The sequence below is a fragment of the Pristiophorus japonicus genome, chromosome 3 (genome assembly GCF_044704955.1).
Source record: "Pristiophorus japonicus isolate sPriJap1 chromosome 3, sPriJap1.hap1, whole genome shotgun sequence".
NCBI classification, from domain to species: Eukaryota; Metazoa; Chordata; class Chondrichthyes; family Pristiophoridae; genus Pristiophorus; species Pristiophorus japonicus.
Genome location: NC_091979.1, coordinates 133,891,002 through 133,916,230, shown reverse-complemented (window position 1 = coordinate 133,916,230; position 25,229 = coordinate 133,891,002). Strand labels below are relative to the sequence as shown.

Here is a 25,229-nt window from a genome sequence, read left to right as displayed (position 1 = left end):
CCAATCAGATTCAGAATCATCCCACCAGAAAGCAATAAGATCATATTGTTTTACATATTACTGTAGAACATATAACATACTACAGTACTATAACTAGAAATAAAAATTTTAGCTTCACATCCAAAGGATTATTTACTTGGGCAAAAAAATGTGCAATTATTTAGCCATTTTAATTTGAATGTGAAGAGGCAAATACATGCAGTAATACAGGTACAGCTCCTTTCTGTCCACATGCACACACACGTGGATGAGTTCTTACCACAACAGCTGGATAGATACACAGTAAAAATTATGTTTAGGCTGCAGTTTATATCAAGGCCTCTGTGTTATTTTCGCAAGTTTATCAAGCAAAATGAAAACGACATGATTAATATTGTAATTGTTTGTAAGTATATGTAGTCACTAATATATTAGGTAAAGATTATTTATTTGTCATATTATAAGTATCTCATTATACTGCAGTAATTGTTATGTATGAAGAAAGTGTCAGACTGAAGAATATTGTGAGCTCAAAGTAAAGTGTGACCGTAGACTTTTACTGCAGGTCTCCAGAGTGCCTCTCCAACCTGTGAGGCCTCCTTAAATACCTGTGCTCCCAAGGGATTATGGGATCCCTTGGGACTCCAGGGGATGAGCCCTCTGGTGGGTGTAGAGAGTATATACAAGTTTACATATATAACACTTCCCCACCCAAAGTTAACAATGTAATTATTTACAAGGTGAGTCGATCTGGGCCCTTCTTGCCCTGGTTGATTGTCTCGGGGCAATTGCTAGTATTGGTGAATCATCTGTTGGGCCCTCGCTGGGCTGCTGTGCAGCTGGCCTTGCTGGGCTGCCTGGTGTGATGAGTCCTGCTGAGCCGCTGTAGATGATGGGTTCTGCTTCGTGGTTAACCGCAGTGTCAATTGCCACTGGTGTGTATGTTGGGGGGTCAAAGAAGATAGGGTCCAATTTGAGTTGCTTAGGATAGTCCGTGAATCTGAGTTTGATTTGGTGCAAGTGTTTCCGGTGAATGAGTCCATTTGAAAGTTTGACCCTAAACACCCTGCTCCCCTCTTTGGCCACAATAGTGCCGGGAAGCCACTTCGAACCTTGTCCATAATTCGATACAAATACAGGATCGTTGATTTCAATCTCTCGTGACACATTTGCGCTATCATGATATTGACTTTGTTGGAGCCACCTGCTTTCTACCTGTTCATGTAGATCGGGGTGAACTAACGAGAGCCTTGTCTTAAGTGCTCTTTTCATGAGCAGTTCAGTAGGTGGGATCCCAGTGAGCGAGTGGGGTCTTGTGCGGTAGCTAAGCAGGACTCGGGATAGGCGAGTCTGCAGTAAGCCTTCCGTGACCCTCTTCAAGCCCTGCTTGATGGTTTGCACTGCTCTCTCTGCCTGACCATTGGATGCTGGTTTAAACGGGGCAGATGTAACATGTTTGATCCCGTTACGGGTCATGAATTCTTTGAACTCAGCACTGGTAAAACATGGCCCATTGTCGCTTACCAGGACATCGGGCAGGCCGTGCGTGGCAAACATGGCCCGCAGGCTTTCAGTGGTGGCAGTGGACATGCTTGCCGACATTATCTCACATTCAATCCATTTGGAATACGCATCTACAACCACAAGGAACATTTTACCCAAGAACGGGCCTGCATAGTCGACATGGACCCTAGACCACAGTTTGGAGGGCCAAGACCATAAACTTAGCGGCGCCTCCCTGGGTGCCTTGCTTAGCTGCGAGCATGTGTTACATCTGTGCACGCAGGACTCTAATTCCGCTTCGATACCGGGCCACCACACATGGGATCTGGCTATCGCTTTCATCATTACGATGCCTGGGTGGGTACTGTGGAGGTCACTGATGAAGGTGTCTCTGCCCTTCTTGGGAACCACTACCCGATTACCCCACAGAAGGCAGTCTGCCTGTATAGACATTTCACCTTTGCGCCGCTGGAACGGCTTTATCTCTTCCTGCATTTCCACTGGGACACTGGACCAACTCCCGTGAAGCACACAGTTTTTGACTAGGGACAATAAGGGGTCCTGGCTCGTCCAGGTTTTAACCTGACGGGCTGTGACGGGTGATTGCTCACTCTCAAATGCTTCCACAACCATGATCAAATCTGTGGGCTGCGCCATTTCCACCCCCGTGGTGGGTAATGGCAGTCTACTGAGAGCATCGACACAGTTTTTTGTGTCTGGCCTGTGGCGGATGGCGTAGTTGTATGTGGACAACGTGAGCGCCCATCTCTGGATGCGGGCCGATGTATTAGTATTTATCCCCTTGCTTTCGAAAACAGGGATATATGTGGCTTATAGTCAGTTTCCAATTCAAATTTGAGCCCAAACAGGTATTGATGCATTTTCTTTACCCTATAGATACATGGTGACGCTTCTTTTTCAATCATGCTGTAAGCTCTCTCAGCCTTAGACAGACTTCTGGATGCATAAGCAACCGGTTGCAATTTCCCAAAATCATTAGCTTGTTGCAATACACACCTGACGTCATATGACGATGCATCACATGCTAGTACCAAACGCTTACATGGATCATACAACACAAGCAATTGGTTTGAGCAAAACAATTTTCTAGCTTTTACAAAGGCATTTTCTTGGCTTTTGCCCCACACCCATTCGTCCCCTTAATACAGTAAGGCGTGCAATGCTTCGAAGAGTGTGCTGAGACTCGGTAAGTAGTTACCAAAGTAGTTCAGGAGTCCTAGAAACGATTGCAGCTCTGTGGCCTCGGTGCATTCTCGATTGCCTCAGCCTTCGAATCGGTGGGCCGGATGCTGTCCGCCGCGATCCTCCTCCCCAGGAACTCCACTTCAGGCGCCCGTGTCCAACTCCATTGACACCGGGTGTCCATTTAGTTCAACGTTCAGTATTATCGGGGGACAAATTGTGGTAAATGTGTGCACCCCATGTACCTCTGCCTCCTCAGCCTGAGGCTCTGGTTCGTCGTGATCCGCTGTGGATCTGTCCTCCTCTGCAACGTGGTGGTTTGCAAGATTAACGGGATTTGCAACTCGCCTGCACATACGTTGGAGGTGTTCCACAGCTTTTGCAAACGTACCCTTTGAAGAGTGCTGTAACTTATTTCCCGGTACAGGATTATTATTCTAGGTGTTATCGAAATACTAGCTGTAATTTTTGTGGCGATGATTATGTACAGGTTATCTTGTGGATATAATTTTTGTCCCTCTTCTATTCCGTGTTTACAAGCTTCTCCTCAGTAATATGCATAAACATGGGGTGATCTGCCACAGGTTTTTTGAAGATGCTCAGCCCTAAATATCCATCAACTTCTCAACCACTGCTGTTCTGTCTGCTTGTCTGACATCACATCATGGATGAGGCAGAAACAATGACAAGACTGAAGCCAACCTGTTTGGTTCCTGGCAACACCTCAGCACCCTAGCCCCCAATTCCTCCCCTTCTGTGGCTACTCGCTCAGGCGAAATTCATCAATGCATAACGCTGAGTTAAGCTTCAAATCTCACATCTGATCCATCAACAATGCCACCTAATGGCTCTGCTGTAATCATTTGGACAGTTATTTGCACTTTAGAAATGCTCTGATTGGGTCTCCATGATCACATGACCCAATTGCTGACTGGTCCCCTTGGAGGATAAGACACACCTAGCAGTTCTCAGTGACTTTACAAAGTGTAATTCGAGCCATTCTGACTGTCGACTCCAGACAGAAGAGAGCTCCCCACTCCTCGCCAAGTTCCAGCCAACCCCCGCCCACCCCCCAGCCCAAGTTCCTGCCCAATTCTAGCCCAAGAATCTCCCCCCTCCAGCCCAAATACCGGACACCCCCAGCCACAGATCCTGACCCCCCCAAGACCAAGATCATGCCCCCACCAGCCCAAGTTCCTGACCATACCCCCCCCACCCCCCACACACAGATGCGGTATTGTTAACAGGTTTATTGGGTATGAAGTGAACAGTGACAGTGTCGTGACTTCCGGATTTCATCCACTCCAATTATGTCCCTTGTCACACACGCACCGAGCTTTCCGAAAAATTGAGTGTGGGTGTAAAGGGGCTGGGGTTAGAAGAACGTGACCCGTCTTCCCCGATTTCCCTCTCTTCCCTCCGATCCCCTCTCCCACCAGCCCTCTCTCTCCCTCCAGTCTCTCTGTCCCCCCCCGCCCCACCCTCGTCTCTTTCTATCTCTCTCTGCCCTAGTCTCTCTCTGTCTCTCCCCAGTCTCTCACTGTCTCTCCCTCCCTTCCTCTCTCTCCCCCCAGTCTCTCTCTCTCCCTCCCTCCCCCCCAAGTCTCTCTCTTCTCCCCCCACCCCGCAGTCTCTCTCTCTCCTGCCCCAAATGTAACCTGACAGCTGTGCACATATCAGTTCTCAGCACATGATTCATGTTTTCCATCATCCCCCCCCCCGCACCCCGAATCATAGCACACAAAGAACTGAAGAATTTTTCAGATTAACCAGATCCCGATAATTGTTTCACAGATTTCCAGCGTAGCAATTCCTCTCTTGCCGACAGGGAGGATTTCTCCACATCACTCCCATGTTCTGGCAATTTATTCTTGCATTTTAAGGTTAATCATCACACAGTGACTCAGAAGCTCGCTTTTCTGCCACTACAGATTTTAACCAACTACACAGAAACATCACCAATTGCAGCAAACGGAGAGGTTCTAGTGGTCAGAACACAGAGACAGGAGAGGACGTCATACTCAGAAATAGAAGCAAAATGCAACATGATGCAATCAGAATTGACCCGAGGTACTGGATTTATAGAAAGAATCAAAAGCAATTTGAAAGACTGAGCAAACCCAAAATAAAGGAAATCGTTGACATCCTTCCAAAATGAACACGCATACATAGAATTCACAGCACAGAATCAGGCCATTCAGTCCAACTGTTCTGTGCCAGAGTTTATGCTGCAAATGAGTCTCCTCCCACCCTATTTCATCTCACGATATTCTTCTATTGCTTTCTCCCTCATGTACTTATCCAGCTTCCCCTTAAATGCGTCCATATACAGTGGGTGTGATTTTTTTGAGTACACCCCCATTGCTCTTTCAGCAAGATCAATAACTGAGCAGCAGCTCTTGAGCCAGCCATGTGCGCCTGTGCACTGCTTTCTGATATCAGGACACAGACATATATGCTGAATTTAACTCAGTGTTCTTACTGGACAGTCACCAAGCTCCAAAAATTGGCAGCAGTCACAAAGATTCAGTAAAAAAACTATGCTCTCGCCACCCATCAGCTCTGGCAATTCTGACGCTATTACTGTGATGAAACTGCCGACTGTACAAGATCTGCTGACCAGGAGTCCACAGCACGAGCACAATATTAAAGCAGCTTCGGAATATGCAGCAAGTCTAACCTTGGACCTTCTACACCCTTTAGTATCACACCAGACATGACATTTACCCAGTAAACCAACAGGGGCACAATAACTGATTTAGCTTTTGACCTGACACAAGAAGTGCTTCAAATACAATACAGCTGTCACTATTGGAAGAATGTTGATGACCAGTACTGGTGTTACTGCTTGCAAACCATTTAAAGATACAGAGCCTGGATTACTTGTACGGTTATAAATATACTGTAGCTACTGGTCTGAGATTCAATCTCAATTCAAATTCTCCTGACTAGAATATAGCTCTGCACAAGTGCGCTTAACGACCTGTCCAGAGGTCCCTTCTGGTTATAAATTTGTATGTTTGGATGGTGGGGACAGAAGCTCCATATTATCAAAACATTTAAATACGATCTGAGCAAAAATTGAGCACTTTTTAAAATCAGATTAGAAGTAGTTATACTGCAGTGTGACACAACCTCCTCTGGGGATTTCACGCAGGCTCTTATGTTTCTATGTTTCACATCAATACTTAAGCTGCAGCATATACACACTCCTAGAATTTTTAAACTGACTGTGACTCCTAGTGGCAGATCTACTGAGGGTAGGGTGTATGGGGGAATGGAAATATGTGTTCACTGCTTAAGCTGTCCTCTTAAACCATATACAGTCATGGGAACCATAGCACAGAAGGAAATATATGTTTGGGGGCGGAGTCTATAACGGCAGAAATATTATTAACCACAATGTTCCAAAAATAGAACAATTTACTCTTTGGGAGTTCCAGTAGTATCTGATTGTAAAAAATACCGAGTTCAAACAGGAACGAGACATTGATCGGAGCCTGACTGGGCTTAATCTATCAATCTGTGAGATGCATCTGACCTGTACTGCAAATGCATTATTGAAACATGAGCTTGATGCCTGATGGTCTAATGAGCTACTTCAGTAATGCTGGTTTCCAATGACTCCTGCTTTTTGACAGCTTTACAATGACTCAAGCAAACCTCTTGGGGGTGGGGGTGGGGGTGGAGGGAAAAAAACAAACAGCAGAAAAATAAAATGATGATGATGAGAAACCCACAATATCGTGAAATGTTGTCATTATTAATTGGTATTATGTGGATTATTAAATAGTATATTCATTGTATTGTCGGCACAACCTGCGATCCAGTATCTCGTGAGGACACCTGGTATTTCTAGTAGCATTGTTTTAAAGTGCGGTGCAACCTTTTTATTTAGGACAAGGATGGTCAAGCTTTTGGAGCATTAGGCAGCGGATCCACATGGCACAATCACTAAGTGGGCCACATACAATCAAAACATTTTTCTGTCATAAGTGTCATGAATGAACACCACAGAGGCAATTTGAACCCAGTATGTCTGGTGGAAATTGAGCGGGTGGGCAGTTAAAATTGTCCCAAGAGTTGTCGTGGCTTTCCCGCCAGGGAAGCCAGTGTGAAGAGGAGCCGGTGCCAGAAGATGCACAAACGGGTTACATTTTTTTTTAAGTTTCCTTGTGGTGCCAGAAGAAGCAAGAATGCTCCTCAAAGCCCCACAAGGAAAATGTAGGTTTCCTCTGCCTCAGGCTTCTTCCCTTACTGATCAATCAACACTCCCAACAACCTCTCCTTACGACTCACCCGAGTGCTAGCAACTATTCCTTCGGTCGTAGCTAGTGGTCTCCTGCCCCCGACAATCCCCTCCTGCCCCCCGACAATCCCCCCGACAACCCCCTCCTGCCCCCGACAATCCTCTCCTGCCCGCCAGCCAGCTGATGCTTCCCGCTGGTTTCGGACAAGCAACTGACCCAGTCATAAAGATATGGCCCGGGAGTTAAAATCTCCCGGGACTCACGCTGCCAAGGTTAGGGGAGGGAGAGAGGGGGGGGTTCAGTGCTCGCTCTGGCCTCCGCTGATTCCTGTTCCAAATTAAAAATCAGGGCTCATGTTCCACAGATTCACTTTCTTTTCTACTAAAACTTTTGCAAATTTATTGAAGAAACATCTGCAAAATCCAGATGCCCACGCAGTAAAAATCTGAACCAAACAGCTAAAAAATCCAAGCACCCTAGGTGCATGTCCCTGTGCTAAAAAAACCATATCCACATATGCTAAAAATCCAGGCCCCACCCAGTGAAAGTTTGATTCCCCCATACTCAGAAAATCACCCCCCCCAACGCCCCCGGCTCACCCCCTTCCCCCAAACACACAGATGCTGTGCTTCACTTGTCATTTTGCTCTTCACTTCTTGGATTGGTCAGTTCCTCAGTCACCCGCTGACTTCTGCTTCTCCCCCCCAATTCAGCGTGGTCTGCTTCCTACTGCTTACTTTGCTGCCACTGTCTTTGCTATTGGTACCGGGACTGTCATGTATGTATTTTTGGGATCACTAGCCACTAGATGGCGTCACTGTTGGAGGCCATTGGGATGCACGCACGTGTGTGCAGGCCAGCCATTTTGTATATTAGTCACTTTGAGCCTTAATAAAGGAGAGCCAAGGTCATACCTCTTGGAGTTAAACAATACTCAGTCTAACAGTTTGGCGATGAGGCAACAAGAACCTTTGCATGCAAAAATGAGCACAATTGGATTGTTGGAGTGATTCGTGGAAGGAGAAGATTGGGCAGGCTTTGTGAGCCGTTTGAGCCAGTTTTTCATGGCCAACAAAATGGAGGAGGTTGGCGATGCAGATCGGCGCTGGGCGGTGTTCCTCATGGTTTGCAGTCCAAAAATATATGGTCTGATAAAGAATCGACTCCTGCCTGTGAGTCCAACAGAGACGACGCATGAAGAATTGTGTACACTGGTATAGGACCACCTTAAGTCAGACGAAGGCACCATCATCTCGAGATACAGATTTTACACGCACGTTCGCTCAGAGGGCCAGAATGCGGCAGAATTCGTTGCCGACCAGAGACGTCTAGCGGGACCGTGTAAGTTTGGGGCTGTGTTGGCAGACATGCTGCGGGTCTTCTTTGTAATCGGTATCAACCACGAGGTGATCCTGTGTAAACTACTGGTGGTGGAGATGTTGGACTTGAACAGGGCCATCAAGGTCGCTCAGTCGTGCATGACGATGGATACAAGTCTAAAGCAGATATCAGTGAAAAATCGAAACTCGGCAAGTACTGTAAATATGATTGATTCGACGTTCGGCAGAGCGGCACATGGCAGGACCTACCCGACTGCGTATGCAAAATCTGTGGCTGCACAAAGTCCGCCAGCGGGAATGCATCCGATTTCTCCGTATTGGCGTTGTGGGGGAAATCACCGGCACCAGCGGTGCTGATTTAAGCAATATAGTTGCAAAGGCTATCTGAGAGTGGGGCATCTCCAGCGCAAGTGTCCGCAGATGAGCAAGCGTGCAGTGACACACCACGTCGAGGATGATGGTCAGACTAGCGCGGATCCGGATACGCAATCTGAGATACCAGAGAATTATTAAGGATGTCATCGCAGTGCATTTGGAAAGAGGTAATATGACAGGTCCAAGTCAGCATGGATTTGTGAAAGGGAAATCATGCTTGACAAATCTTCTGGAATTTTTTGAGGATGTTTCCAGTAGAGTGGACAAGGGAGAATCAGTTGATGTGGTATATTTGGACTTTCAGAAGGCTTTCGACAAGGTCCCACACAAGAGATTAATGTGCAAAGTTAAAGCACATGGGATTGGGGGTAGTGTGCTGACATGGATTGAGAACTGGTTGTCAGACAGGAAGCAAAGAGTAGGAGTAAATGGGGACTTTTCAGAATGGCAGGCAGTGACTAGTGGGGTACCGCAAGGTTCTGTGCTGGGGCCCCAGCTGTTTACACTGTACATTAATGATTTAGACGAGGGGATTAAATGTAGCATCTCCAAATTTGCAGATGACACTAAGTTGGGTGGCAGTGTGAGCTGCAAGGAGGATTCTATGAGGCTGCAGAGCGACTTGGATAGGTTAGGTGAGTGGGCAAATGCATGGCAGATGAAGTATAATGTGGATAAATGTGAGGTTATCCACTTTGGTGGTAAAAACAGAGAGACAGACTATTATCTGAATGGTGACAGATTAGGAAAAGGGCAGGTGCAAAGAGACCTGGGTGTTATGGTACATCAGTCATTGAAGGTTGGCATGCAGGTACAGCAGGCGGTTAAGAAAGCAAATGGCATGTTGGCCTTCATAGCGAGGGGATTTGAGTACAAGGGCAGGGAGGTGTTGCTACAATTGTACAGGGCCTTGGTGAGGCCACACCTGGAGTATTGTGTACAGTTTTGGTCTCCTAACCTGAGGAAGGACATTCTTGCTATTGAGGGAGTGCAGCGAAGGTTCACCAGACTGATTCCCGGGATGGCGGGACTGACCTATCAAGAAAGACTGGATCAACTGGGCTTGTATTCACTGGAGTTCAGAAGAATGAGAGGGGACCTCATAGAAATGTTTAAAATTCTGACGGGGTTAGACAGGTTAGATGCAGGAAGAATGTTCCCAATGTTGGGGAAGTCCAGAACCAGGGGACACAGTCTAAGGATAAGGGGGAAGCCATTTAGGACCGAGATGAGGAGGAATTTCTTCACCCAGAGAGTGGTGAACCTGTGGAATTCTCTACCACAGAAAGTTGTTGAGGCCAATTCACTAAATATATTCAAAAAGGAGTTAGATGAAGTCCTTACTACTAGGGGAATCAAGGGGTATGGTGAGAAAGCAGGAATGGGGTACTGAAGTTGCATGTTCAGCCATGAACTCATTGAATGGCGGTGCAGGCTAGAAGGGCCGAATGGCCTACTCCTGCACCTATTTTCTATGTTTCTATGTTTCTATGAAGCGTATGGACTGTACTCGTTTCTAACTAAGAGCAAACCGATAATGATCAATGTGAAATTAAATGGGGTGCCGGTATCGATGGAACTGGACACGGGGGCGAGTCAATCGATAATGAGCCAGAGGGCATTTGACAAGCTGTGGGATACTAAGGCTGTGAAGCCCAGGCTGAGTCCAGTCCACGGCAAGTTGCGCACGTACACCAAAGAACTAATAACGGTGATTGGCAGTGCCACAATTAAAGTGTCGTATGATGGTGCGGTTCACGAGTTACCGCTTTGGATTGTCCCAGGCAATGGCCCAACGCTGTTCGGCAGGAACTGGCTTGAAAAAAAATCAGATGCGACTGGAACGACATGAAGGTGTTGTCGGAGGAGGAAGACACGTGTGCCCAAGCACTGAGCAAGTTCCCCTCGCTGTTCGAACCAGGCATCGGCAATATCACAGGAGCCAAGGTGCAGATCCACGTGGACTCGGATGCAAGACCCGTCCATCATAAAGCTCAGGCAGTTCCGTATATGATGAGGGAGAAGGTCAAAATCGAACTGGACAGACTCCAGCATGAAGCCCTGGTTGAATTTATTGAACTGGCCAGCCCCATTGTTCCTGTGCTGAAAAATGATGGCACAGTCAGAATCTGTGGAGACTACAAAGCTACGATCAACAGGGTTTCGAAACAGGATCAGTACCCATTACTGAAGGCTGATGACTTGTTTGCAATGCTAGCCGGGGGGAAGTCGTTCACCAAACTGGACTTGACGTCGGCTTACATGACACAGGAGCTGGTCGAGACGTCGAAGAGACTTATGTGCATTAACAGGCAAACAGGCATAAAGGACTGTTTATTTATCACAGGTGCCCTTTTGGAATTCGCTCAGTTGCAGAAATATTTCAGAGGAATATGGAGAATCTATTGAAGTCCATTTCCAGAACCGTCGTGTTCCAAGATGACATCCTGATCACAGGAACATCTGAACAACTTGGAAGAGGTTCTACATCGTCGAGACAAAGTGCAACTCAGACTGAAACGCTCGAAGTGCATCTTCATGGCACCAGAGGTCGAATTCCTAGGGAGGAAAATTGCTGCTGACGGCATCAGGCCCACGGACACGAAAACCAAGGCCATCAAGAATGCACCCAAGCCGGAGAATGTGACGGAGCCGCGTTCGTTCCTGGGTCTACTCAACTACTTCGGTAACTTCCTACCTAAATTGAGCACCTTATTAGAACCACTGCACATGCTGCTAAGAAAAGGAGACAGCTGAGTGTGGGGTGCGTCTCAAGACAGAGCTTTTGAGAAAGCCTCTAATCTGCTTTGCTCTAACAAGCTGCTGGTACATTATGACCCATGTAAACATTTAGTATTGGCCTGTGATGCTTTGTCATATGGAATTGGTTGCATACTCCAAAAAGCTAATGAGTCAGGTACACTTCAACCAGTCGCATATGCTTCAAAAAGTTTGCCTACAGCATGGTAGAGAAAGAAGCACTAGCCTGTGTGTATGGGGTTAAAAAGATGCATCAGTACCTGTTTGGTCTTCTGTTTGAAATGGAGACAGATCACAAGCCGCTCATTTCACTGTTCTCTGAAAAAAAAGGTATCAATACCAATGAGTCATCCCGCATCCAGAGGTGGGTGCTGACATTATCCGCTTATGATTATGTCATTCGCCATAGACCTGGCACCGAGAATTGTGCCAATGCTTTGAGCCGTCTGCTGTTGCCCATACCGGAGGTGGAAACGCCACAACCGGCGGACCTATTGTTAGTTATGGATGCTTTTGAGAGTGAAGGAACCCCTGTCACGGCTCAACAAGTTAAGACCTGGACCAGCCAGGACCCAATTTGAGTTGCATCCTCAAAGGTGATTGGTCTACCATAACCCAAGGAAATGTGCGAGGAGACCAAACCTTACATTCGTCGCAAAGACGAACTGTCTATTCAGTCGGATTGTATACTGCGCGGCAATCGTGTTGTTATGCCGAAGAAAGGCGTGAGCTACATCGCACACATCCCGGCATTGTAGTGATGAAAGCCATCGCCAGGTCTCATGTATGGCGGTCGGGAATTGACTCTGAACTGGAATCATGTGTGCATCAGTGCAACACTTGCATGCAAGCTCAGCAAAGCACCAGCGGAATCGCCGTTGAGTCTGTGGTCGTGGCCGTCCAAACAATGGTCCAGGATCCACATAGACTTTGCAGGTCCCTTCCTGGGGAAGATGTTTTTAGTTGTGGTGGATGCATATTTGAAGTGGATAGAGTGTATAATCATGTCATCCAGCACATCCACAGCTACCATTGAGAATCTCAGTGTCATGTTCGCGACACATGGTCTGCCTGACATCGTTGTTGGCGACAACGGATCGTGCTTCACCAGTCAGGAGTTTCAAGAGTTCATGAAACTCAATGGTATCAAACATGTAAGGTCAGCACCGTTCAAACCTGCATCCAATGGGCAAGCAGAACGTGCTGTCCAAATCATAAAGCAGAGTATGAAACGAGTAACCCAAGGGTCACTGCATACTGTCATGCATACTGCTTAGTTACAGGACTAGACCACACATGCTTACCGGGGTCTCGCCTGCTGAACTAATGATGAAGAGAGGTCTTAAGACCAAGCTATCTCTTGTACACCCTGACTTGAATAATCATGTTGAATATAGAAGACAAAATCAGCAAGGGTATCACAATCGCGCAACTATGTCATGCGATATTTCTGTAAATGATCCTGTATATGTTCTGAATTATGGTCAGGGACCCAAGTGGATCGCTGGTACTGTCATGGCCAAAGAGAGCAACAGAGTATTCATTGTCAAGCTCAAAAATGGGCAAACATGCAGGAAACATATGGATCAGACAAAGCTGCGGCACACAGGCGAACCAGAACAGTCGGAGGAAGAGACAATCGACGACCAATCAACCTACCCCCAGTCTTCAGAGGACTCAGTGGTCATCAGTGAATCAGGACTTTCAATCACTGACATGTTCAATGAAAATGAACTTTCAATCCCTGACATGGCCATTGCCACTCCCACCAGGTCAGCCATCTAGCCACCAGTCACAACAGATTCTGAACACTCACCCAAGGCTGGAGTTGAACTGAGACGGTTAACCCGGGAGTGTAAAACACCAGACCGTCTCAATTTGTAAAAGACTGTGTTAATATCTCAGAGGGGTATTGTCATGTATATACTTTTGGGATCACTAGCCACTAGATGGCGTCACTGTTGGAGGTCACTGGGCTGCCACACATGTGTGCAGCCCAAGTATAAAAGGCCAGCCATTTTGTATATTAGTCACTTTGGGCCTTAATAAAGCAGAGCCATGCCTCTTGGAGTTAAACAGTACTCAGTTTAAAAGTTATTGCATACACAACAGGGACCATTGCCAAAACCACCGCTGAAACTCCCATTGTGAATGTGTCTATGAGGGCAGCTGAACCAGCGCCAATGTAGGCAAATGTGGCAGCCAATTTGTGCACAACAAAGTCTCAAAACAGCAACGAGATAAATAACCCATTGATCTGAGTTTTCTTGGTGGTGCTGGTCATTGTTCAGGACACAGGGAGAACACCCCTGCCTTCAAATATGTCATGCAATCTTTTAGGTCAACCTAATCAGGCAGACAGGACCTCGGTTTAATGGCTCATCCAAAAGATGGCATCTCCAACATTGCAGCATTCCCTTAGTACTGCGCTGAAGTATCAGCCTGAAATGATTACGTATTCAGGTCCTGCAGTGGGCTTAAATTAGGCTGATCATTTTCCCAGGACAGTTCCCAGATTAGGTATTGTATTCCAGGGCAAACAATGTCCTCAAAAGAATCCCTGGTTCAGAAAACTCATCCCCGTATGGAGTCTTTGTTTTTTTATTAAACGCGAATGTACAGAAACTGGAGTGGGGGGGGGGAGGGGGGGGGATATTCTCAGCCCATTCCCACCCGGTTTGAGCTCAGGAACGGATTCCAGGAGCTGGTTGAGCAGAGGCGACGATGGTAACCCCACCGTCCCAAAATGCAGTGCAGCGGAAAAAACACCCCATCGATAGCACTAGGGGATTCGGTCACCTGACCCTGTGTTTCGGCTAATAGTGACTGGCTGGAGGACAGAACCGTTAAAATATACGGGAGAAGCCAAGGGTGCAGTGAGAGCTGGTGGGTGAGTGGATTTACTTTACCTCAGATTAGTATGGTGCATTGTGGGTTTTTCTATTACTGAATAAGGCAAACTCTAAATTCTCCTACTGGCAAGAGGTTTCTGAAACCTTCTGAGACAGAGGGTGCACCTTATATGGAAAATCTCAGTCTGTTTGGAACAGATTTAAAATTGAGAAATTAAAAGTTAGGGTATTTGGGGACTAGTACAGCACTATTGCCAGGACACATGCAAGATTCGACATTCGGTGCAGAGTAAAAATGAAGTTGTGCTTATGTGTATTCCAATAGCAGAAGCAACAAAGTCATCATGCAGGTTTTCTTGAAATGCGTCCTGGCTACTTTGCTGTGCGCCTACCCTGTGTGTTCCTGGATTCGGTTTAGAAAATATGGTCACCTTAGCTTAAACCCACAACATTTTGACCCAAATTTGAGCGCGCTACCACTTAACCAAGCAGAGAACTATCAGAGAGTGCGCAACTGCAGCATACTCAGCCCACCCACATTAAAGTGGCAATTCTGGTGGGGTGATAGGATCACTAATATACCATTGATTAGTTTGAGTACATATATTTTTAAATGGTTAAATGTGAATTTCTGTTGGTGAAATTATCAGCATTATGACATCAGCAGTGCAGGTTACTGTTCTTTTAATCTTTCTCACATTGCAAATCCTGGATCTGCAAAAGATATCACTGAGTAAACCTAATTTTCTAAATACTTTATGGTAATTTGGTTGTAGTTGAAGCCACAAAGATGTGCGAGTTTAAAAACTAGTCACAATTTCAAACTTGCATGTTTATCAGGGAGAGGAAAGAAGGCAACATGATGACTGGGCTGTATACATCCACTGAGTGAGAGGGCATTTGCACCCGTATGTACAGTTTTTCCTCCGAATACTGGAGAGCAAAAACACGGTTTTAAAATTATAGTCATATGTTTTAACAATCTGTGTACATCTTTATGTGCCCACCTGTTTGGGGAAGATAGGGTACATTTAGGTCCTGACTAGTTTAATTTAATGAGGAAATAAATCAAATGTAAAACATTTTTAAAATATTGATTTCCTTGCCATTTCTGTTTTACCCCTATTAAAAAAAAAATCAGATAATGATCAGTGTGCACAGATGCAGCAGTCTGGTTTCCCCCTTCAGAGACTTACTGCCAGCTGCCTACCAATTGCACACAGATAAACACAGCTTCCATATGCAAGCAGACCTTTGGTTTAAGAAATCACTGGTACAGTAAAGCCTTTGTCCATCTGCCTTTCAAAGATTTGGTACAATATTGATATAATCCAGAATAATTACTATGGCAGATGTCACTCTATTTTTTCCAAGTCTTGACATACTGTCACAGTGAAACCTAAAACAGTATTGATTTTTTTAAATTATTTACTGACTTTGATGTTGACTCATTTTTAGTTTATTAAAAGTTAATCTTCCTCATTACAGAAGGAATTGCATTTTTAAAAGAACATTTTGCTATGTCAAATACTTCCCAGTTCAACATATGTGCAAAATTGTAATCAAATTGAATGGTAGCTCAGGATGTGTGTGACAATTCCATTGCGGTTTGTGGCATCCAGTTATATAGTCAAATACGGCAGTCATTTTGCACACAGCAATCACTAGCATTTCAAAGTAATGCATTGCATTTGGAATATTTGAGAGACATGATAAGACAAGACATAGATGAAAGTCCCCATCTTTCCTGCACTGTCAAAGGTTGCAACCTTCTAAAGAGATGCTAAACCAAGGCTCCATCTGCCTGTTCTGGGATTTAGTTGGGCATTAAAAATGCCATGGCACTGTTCAAAGACCACAACTTCATGAATCTGCCCTATACTGCTGAGGGGCAATAGTCTGGAGACATTTTTTTGCCACCTTCCCATCACATTAATCACCATTCATAAAACGGAAACTGTCTGATATTTCCAAGTCATCTGTGATTAGTTGGTCCATGATCTGTAAAACATAAATCTTTTCCCACTTGTCCTTTTGAAAATACCAAACTGGTTAGCAAAACTGTACAAGCTTTTTTTTTAAAAAAAGGCCCCAGTAAGTATTGACCCTGAAATTAACGTGGAAAATAGTAGGGCTTGAATAATCTGCGCAGGCCCCAACAGTAGTGTACAATAAACACCAATGACACGTGTCTCTTTCATATTATAAGCTCAAGGCATCAATCTCCCGCCAAGTAAGTCCTGTGGCTTACTACTTACTGTATTATTAACACTATCCACCTAGCTCTTCATGTAGGTGAATTCCATCCTTATATCTAAATATTCGTATTTTTTAAAAAACATCCGTGAAAATAATTAGCATTTAGTGTTTTAAAAAAATCAGAATCATCTGCACTTTACAAACAAAAGCATTTGCTTAAATAGCAAAACTACGCTAGTGCAGCATCATCAAAACAAGCTGTTTATTTTGTGTATATCAAACAATATCTGATTCAGTTAACTGGGGAAATAATTAGTCTTCTAAGAACATAAGAAATAGGAACAGGAGTAGGCCATCTGGCCCCTTGAGCCTGCTCCGCCATTCAATAAGATCATGGCTGATCTGATCATGGACTCAGCTCCACTTCCCTGCCAGCTCCCCATAACTCTTTATTCCCTTATTGCTCAAAAAACTGTCTATCTCTGCCTTAAATATATTCAATGACCCAGCCCCCACAGCTCTCTGGGACATAGAATTCCACAGATTTACAACCCTTTGAGAGAAGAAATTCCTCCTCATCTCAGTTTTAAATGGGCAGCCCCTTATTCTGAGACTATGTCCCCTAGTTTTAGTTTCCCCCATGAGTGGAAATATCCTCTCCGCATCCACCTTGTCTAGCCCCCTCATAATCTTATATGTTTCAATAAGACCACCTCTCATTCTTCTGAACTCCAATGTGTATAGGCCCAACCTACTCAACCTATCCTCATAAGTCAACCACCTCATCACCGGAATCAACCCAGTAAACCTTCTCTGAACAGCCTCCAATGCAAGTATATCCTTCCTTAAATACAGAGACCAAAACTGTACGCAGTACTCTAGGTGTGGCCTCACCAATACCCTGTACAACTGTAGCAGGACTTCTCTGCTTTTATACTCCATCCCACTTACAATAAAGGCCATCATTCCATTTGCCTTCCTGATTACTTGCTGTACCTACATACTAACTTTTTGTGTTTCATGCACAAGTACCCCAGGTCCCTCTGCACTGCAGCACTTGGCAATATTTCTCCGTTTAACATAATTTACTTCTCTATTTTTTCTGCCAAAGTGGATAACCTCACATTTTCCCACATTATTCTCCATCTGCCAAAGGCGCAAGATACAACCAAAAATTGGTTTAGGATGTAGGCTCCTCTGAAATTGTCACAATCCTCTCATTGGTTACGTTGGATGGTAATATTGGATGCAAAACATACCAATAATACGACAAGTAGAAGTATATTAAAAAACGCTAAGGTTTGGTCCTGATGGGGATGAAATCCTATCCCCGCTGCCAGCGAGATAACAGGTTGTCATCGCAACAAGCGGTGGAGTCTGACAGTGCTGCAGCTGACAGTCAGTGCTCCGCGCACCAGGCCCATCAATCACATCCTCGGACCCTTACCTGGGCTCCCCCCGCGCACCAGCCCGTCAATCACATCCCCGGCCCGCGCCACGCTTACCTGGGCTCCCCCCGCGCACCAGCCCGTCAATCACATCCCCGGCCCGCGCCACCCTTACCTGTGCTCTTCCCCGGGAGCTGCACTGATTCCGGCAGCCGCGGCTGCTGCTTGGCGTGCAGCTTTCCCATTTCATCGTGCATCTCCACGCCAGCCTTTTCTGTCAGCTTGTTTCTGACGGAACCGTTCAGCCCGTTACAGAAAATGAGCAAAAACAGGACAAGGTAACCGAACATTTCCAACATGGTTTAACGGCAGCGAGCCGATGGGGGCAGATAATACATCACGGAGGCAGAAAGAGCTGCGGGATTCGGAGCGTGTCCATGTTTGTTTATCTGCTGCTCGGTGCAGTCCTTATTGCTGTAGGATGGAAATTTCTCTCGAGGAATGGAGGGTGGAGGAGGAGGAGCTGGCGCCCTCCCCAGGAAACTCCCGCAAATGCAGTAGCACCTGTCCAACAAGCACCCAAGCTTACAGCAGAGTAGGGAGGCACAGGGATAGAGTAGAAATATCCAAACCCAGCGCAAAACACATTCTCCATTATTTTTCTAAACGTAATTTTTGAATTTCAAATTCAAGACTGCTGCATTGAATAGCTTAAGTTTTAAATTGCTACCGCTTCCTTCCATCCTTTTCCATGTGCATTACCCTGGCTGAACGAGACCATTTGCAACCTAGGTGTCCAAATTGACCCTGAGGTAAGCTTCAATCCACATATCCACTCCATCATCAAGACCGCCTACTTCCATCTCCATAATATGGGGAGCGGGCAGGAAAGTGGACCTGAGTCCATGATCCAATCCGATCAGCCATGATCGTATTAAATGGCACAGCAGGCTCGCCGTATGGCCTACTCCTGCTCCTATTTCTTATGTTCTTATTGTCCATCTCCTCCGCTACCTCAGCTCATCTGCTACCGAAACCCTCATCCCACACCTTTGTTACTAGCTTCCCATCTTAGACCCTCTGTAAACTTCAGCTTATCTAAAACTCTGCTACCCATATCTTAACTCGCACCAAATCCCGATCACCCCTGTGCTCACTGACCTACATTGGCTCCCAATCCGTTAATACCTCAATCTTAAAATTTTCATTCTGTTTTTTAAAGCAGTCCTCCCAATCTCTGAAACCTCCTCCAGCCCTACAACCCTCTGAGGCCTCTGTGTTCCTCTAATTCTGGCCTCTTGCGCATCCCCGATTTTAATCGCTCTACCAAATCTTTGGTCAAATGTCCTAATATCGCCTCGTGGCTTGGTGTCAAATTTAGTTTGATAATGCTGCTGTGAAAGGTCTTGGGATGTTTTATGATGTTAAAGGCGCGATATAGAAATGCAAGTTCTTGTTAACTTTGTTAAAGCAACCAAAACATGTATTTGCTCATTAAAGCATGTATTTACTGACCAATTCAGTTGGTCATTATCCCACCATTCACATCCTATTTTGACGAATGTTTTTCTAACATCTGGCATTACCATGTGAATTTGGGCCATCAGCCTGTCTCTCTAATCTCTCCTATCTTTCAACCTATCACAGACCTTCCCTTTTGTTCTTTTTTCCCCTCCCCTTTCAGTGCTTGTTAAGAATCTGTTCTTTTCAAACACTCTCCAGTTCTGATGAAGGGTCATCGACCCCAAATGTTAACTCTGTTTCCTATCCACAGATGCTGCCTGACCTGCTGAGATTTCCAGCATTTTCTGTTTTTATTCCAGATTCCAGCATCTGCAGTATTTTGCTTTTGCATGTATTTACTCTTCTTGGTAAACAGCTTCAAAGTAGTTTAGAATTTTTCTAGTCAAAAATTACAGATTTTTTCCATGTGATAATCCATAACTTTGTGCTTCAGTAGATGCGTTATTTTCACTGAAAGAAAATTAAAACCCAGGGTAAAGAATTTCCCAGTATGCATCACAATGATTCTTTGACTACAACTTGAAACCTCTCTTTCTTCATGCCATAATATGATTTAGTTTGCATTGAATGTGCAGCACAACAGGCTATTCGGCCCAGCTGGTCTATGCGGGTTTTTATGTTCTACACGAGCCTCCACTCACCCCTTTTCATCGAACTCAATTGGAAAGATATGGATTAATCAAAGACAGTCAGCATGGATTTGTCAAGGGAAGGTTGTGTCTGACTAACTTGATTACATTTTGAGAGGAGGTAACCAGGTGGGTCGATAAGGGCAGTGCGGTATGAAGTCGTGTCTGTGGATTTTAGCAAAGCTTTTGATAAGGTCCCAAATGGCAGACTGGTCACAAAAGTAATAAGCCCATGGGATCCAGGGCAAAGTGGCAAGTTGGATCCAAAATTGGCTCGGAGGCAGGAAGCAAAGGGTAATGGTTGATGGGTGTTTTGTGACTGGAAAGTTGTATCCAGTGGGGTTCTGCAGGACTCAGTGCTGGGTCCCTTGCTTTTTGTGGTATATATCAATAACTTGGGCTTAAATGTTGAAGGTATGATTAAGAAGTTTGCAGATGACACTAAAATAGGCCGTGTGGTTGATAATAAAGAAAGCTGCGGACTGCAGGAAGATATCAATGTACTGGTCAGGTGGGCAGAACAATGGCAAATGGAATTCAATCTGGATAAATGTGAGGTAATGCATTTGGGGAGGTCTAACAATGCAAGGGAATACACATTAAATGGTACAACACTGAAAACTGCAGAGGAACAAAGAGACCTTGGAGTACAGGTCCATAGATCCCTGAAAGTAGCAGGCCAGGTAGATAAAGGTGGCTAAGGAGGCATATGGAATACTTGCCTTTATTAGTCGAGGCATGGAATACAAGAGCAAGGAGGTTATGCTTGAACTGTATAAAACACTGGTTAGGCCACAGCTGGAGTAGTGTGTGTAGTTCTGCTCGCCACATTACAGGAAAGATGTGATTGCACTGGAAAGGGTGCAGAGGAGATTTACAAGAATATTACAAAAGCAAAATACTGCGGATGCTGGAATTTGGAACAAAAACAGAAGAAAATGCTAGAAATCTCAGCAGAAGAGAAAGCAGAGTTAACGTTTCGGGTCGATGACCCTTCGTCAGAACTGGAGAGTGTGCGGAAAGAACACATACTTAAGAAGCACCGAAAAGGGGAGGGGAAGAAATAATAAAAGGCAAGATCTATGATAGGATGGAATACAGGAGAGATTAGAGAGACAAAAGGCTAATGGGCCAATTTGAAATGGTAATGTCAGGAGTTAGATAAACATTAGTCAAGGTAGGGTGTGAATGGCAGGATAATGAAGAGCTACCATTAGAGACAAGGAGAAAAAAAGAAACCGGCTTGAGGCGGCAGGGGGGGGCGTGCTGAGAAGGGAGCCAAAGATTGGCAGCGGTTACGCTCTGAAATTGTTGAACTCGATGTTGAGTCCAGAAGGCTGTAAAGTGCCTAAATGAAAGATGAGGTGCTGTTCCTGGAGCTTGCATTGAGCTTCGTTGGAACAGTGTAGGAGACCGAAGACGGAGAGGTCAGAGTGGGAATGGAGTGGAGAATTAAAGTGACAGGCGACCAGAAGCTCAGGGTCACACTTGCGGACTGAACGGAAGTGTTCCACAAAGTGGTCACCCAATCTAGGCTTGGTCTCCCCAATGTAGAGGAGACCACATCGTGAGCAGCGAATACAGTATACTAAATTGAAAGAAGTACAAATAAATCACTGTTTCACCTGGGAGGAGTATTTGGGGCCTTGGATAGGGGAAGGGAGGAGGTAAAAGGGCAGGTGTTGCCTCTCCTGCGCTTACATGGAAAGGTGTCGTGGGAAGGGGAGGGGTGCTGGGGGTGACTGCGGCATGGACCAGGGTGTCTCGGAGGGAGCAGTCCTTTTGGAATGCTGAGAGGGGAGTGAAAGATGTGATTGGTGGTGGGATCACACTGGAGGTGGCAGAAATGGTGGAGGATGATCCGTTGAATGTGGAGGCTGGTGGGGTGAAAGATGAGAAAGGGAACCCTGTCATGGTTCTGAGAGGGAGGGGAAGGGGTGAGGTAGAGGTGCAAGAAATAGAATGGACACGGTCGAGGGCCATGTTAACCACGGTGGAGGGATATCCTCTGTTGAGGAAAAAGGAAGACATGTCAGAGGCACTAATGTGAAAGGTTAGGATTAGGGGTCGTCAGAGCAGATGTGAGGGAGACGGAGAAACTGGGAGAATGGAATGGAGTCCTTACAGGATGCAGGGTGGGAGGAAGTGTAGTCCAGGTAGCTATGGGAGTCAGTGGCTTATAGTGGATACTGGTCGAAAGCCTATGCCCAGAGATGGAAACGGAGAAATTGAGGAAGGAAGGGAAGAGTCAGGGATGGACCATGTAAAAGGTGAGGGAAGGTTGAAAATTGGATGCGAAGTGAATTAAATTTTCAAGTTCAGGGCAAGAGCAGAAAACAGCACTGATACAGTCATCAATGTAACGGGAAAAGAGGTGAGGGAGAGGACCCGAGTAGGACTGGAACAAAGAATGTGCCACATATCCCACGAAAAGGCAGACATAGCTAGGACCCATGCGGGTTCCCATAGCAACACCTTTCATTTGGAGGAAGTGAGTGGAGTTAAAGGAGAAGTTGTTCACTGTGAGAACAAGTTCAGCCAGGCGGAGGAGGGTGGTGGTGGATGGGGACTGGTTGGGCCTCTGCTCGAGGAAGAAGCGGAGCGCCCTCAGGCCATCTTGATGGGAGATGGAAGTGTAGAGGGATTGGACAACCATGGTGAAAAGGAAACGGTTGGCGCCGGGAAACTGGAAACCGTTAAAGTGACGAAGAGTGTTGGAAGAGTCGCGGATGTAGGTGGAAAGAGAGTGGACAAGGGGAGAAAAAAATAGAGTTGAGATAAGAAGAAAAAAGTTTTGTGGAGCAAGAACAGGCTGGAACGATGGGTCTACCAGGGCAGTCCTGTTTGTGATCTTTTGAAGGAGGTAGAAGCGGGCTGTGTGGGGTTGGGGAACTATGAGGTTGTTTCCCCTCACAAGAATGTTGCCTGCACTGGAGAATTTTGGCTATGAGCAAAGATTGGAGATGCTGGGTCTGTTTTCTTTAGAACAGAGAAGACTAAGGGGAGACCTGATTGAGGTGTATAACATTTTGAGGGACCTGGATAGAGTGGATAGGAAGGACCTATTTCCCTTGGCAGAGGAGTCAATAACCAGTGGACATAGATTTAAAGTAATTGGTGGGAGGCTTAGAGGGGAAATTTCTTCACGCAGAGGTTGATGGGGGTCTGGAACTCACTGCCTGAAAGAGTGGTAGAGGCAGGAAACCTCACTACATTTAAAAGATACTTGGATGTGCACTTGAAGTGCCGTAACCTACAAGGCTACAGACCAAGAGATGGAAAGTGGGATTAGGCCGGATAGCTCTTGGTTGGCCAGCACGGACACAATGGGCCAAAATGGCCTCCTTCCGTGCTGTAAATTTCTATGATTCTAACTCTACCAGCTTAACCTATTTCTTTATCTCTTGTGTTCATCTAATTTTCTTTTGCTTTTTCAAGTTAATTGAAAACCAACTGAAGAATTAATTTTAATAGCTTTATTCTTGTAAAGTTTCACGTTAAAACTATTTTTGAGTCCTTTATTTTTACATTATAACAGTGACTACACTTCAAATGCACTTCATTGGCTGTAAAGCACTTTGGGATGTCTGTTAAGGAACACTTTTATGTTGTCATCCCATTTTGTTCTGGGTCTGCCTTATGGCCTCTTGCACATTGCTTGTAGGTTACAGCACTACAAGGCTACGACCCAAGAGCTGGAAAGTGGGATTAGGCTGGATAGCTCTTCTTCGGCCAGCACAGACACAATGGGTTGAATGGCCTCCTTCTGTGCCATAAATTTCTATGATTCTATGATCAGTAACACAATTCACTTACTTAAGTAGCAGGATTACCTTTGAATGGGGACTATTTTCCTGACTGCTGTAGGCACGGAGCACTTGCGAGTTTTGTAATGAACTCTATCCTATATATGAAAATCGAACACAAGTTGCGATCTCAGAGTACAGCTTTACAGCACATTAGTAATATCCGTTATTGAAAAATGGCTCAGAAACAAAGGTACGCACTAAAGTAATGAATAGGTGAAACAATTGATTTGATTCTAGATCCCTTCACACCCTACTAATGGTTAAGCCTCAGTACAAAATCTCAAAATCTCAAAATAGATTTCTAGGCAACCTGACTAATTAACCACCATTGTCCCGGTTGGTTGATCAATGTCTCCCCTTGACGCTGGCCCTGCCAGGGCATTCATCAAACACCCTCAATGTGCAAAAGACCATGAGGCAGTCCCAGAACAAGATGGGATCATAGAATGGTTACAGCACGGAAGGCAGCCATTCGACCCGTCAAGCCCTTGCCGACAATATAAACGTACTCCTCAACAGCATGGATCTTACAGCTGATGAGGCACAAGTGAGAGCCCTCAACTGTTAACAATTGGAAGAAGCTGGTGGCAGCAACATCTTCTCATAGTTAAGCACCTAGAAGATGACACCTGGTGTGCGAAACCTATTTGTAAGCATCACCTCTTGCAGTAGTGGAAAAGTGTGAGGTAATTCATTGCTTTTGGATTTAAAAACCATTAACTTTAGAATGTTTATCTGTGGAAAATTCTAAAAATGTCCATGATTTGTATTCAGAGCATTCTAGAAACAAGTTTTGGAATTCATTTTAAATGTTTTCTTTAGGTAAAATTCCAGATTAAATTCTTCAGAGCCCACCATCTGCACTGCTCACTCACCTCTCCATAGCTCAACTTCCTTCACTACTTACCCCTCAACCAAGCATTAACTTCCCCAAAATACTATTCCCTCCTCACGTACACATTCCATCAAATGTTCATTTTGATGCAACTACGAACCTGAATTCTTACCACCATAATCATCAAATACTCACTGTCCATAAAAATCTCTGCCTCTTCAGTATTCACCGTCTCTCCCTGCTGCTTCACCATTCACTTCTCTGCTCCAAATATCCACTACCACCACTACTTCACCTACTATATCACTAACTACATGACTCTTACCTTATTCCCTACCCCGACAACCGCTCATTTTTCCACTCACATTCTTAACTGCTCCCATATCCTCTCCCAAACAGATCCACTCACAGTAAGCAACTGTGTACCGATGGATGTGGTGTATTTAGATTTCCAAAAGGCATTCGATAAGGTGCCACACAAAAGGTTACTGCAGAAGATAGAGGTATGCGGAGTCAGAGGAAATGTATTAGCATGGATAGAGAATTAGCTGGCGAACAGAAAGCAGAGAGTCGGGATAAATGG

General features: G+C 45.3%; 1 protein-coding gene across 1 annotated transcript in view; it reads right to left on the bottom strand.

The window, feature by feature from the left end:
• The window catches only part of fam171b (family with sequence similarity 171 member B), a 63,138-nt gene extending 44,770 nt beyond the window's left edge, over positions 1–18,368 (bottom strand). The window contains exon 1 of the mRNA XM_070875831.1: positions 18,025–18,368. Within this exon, the coding sequence (XP_070731932.1) occupies positions 18,025–18,208 (184 nt within the window). The 5' untranslated portion in view covers positions 18,209–18,368. The remainder of the gene's footprint in view (positions 1–18,024) is intronic.
• Between the last annotated feature and the right edge of the window lie 6,861 nt (positions 18,369–25,229).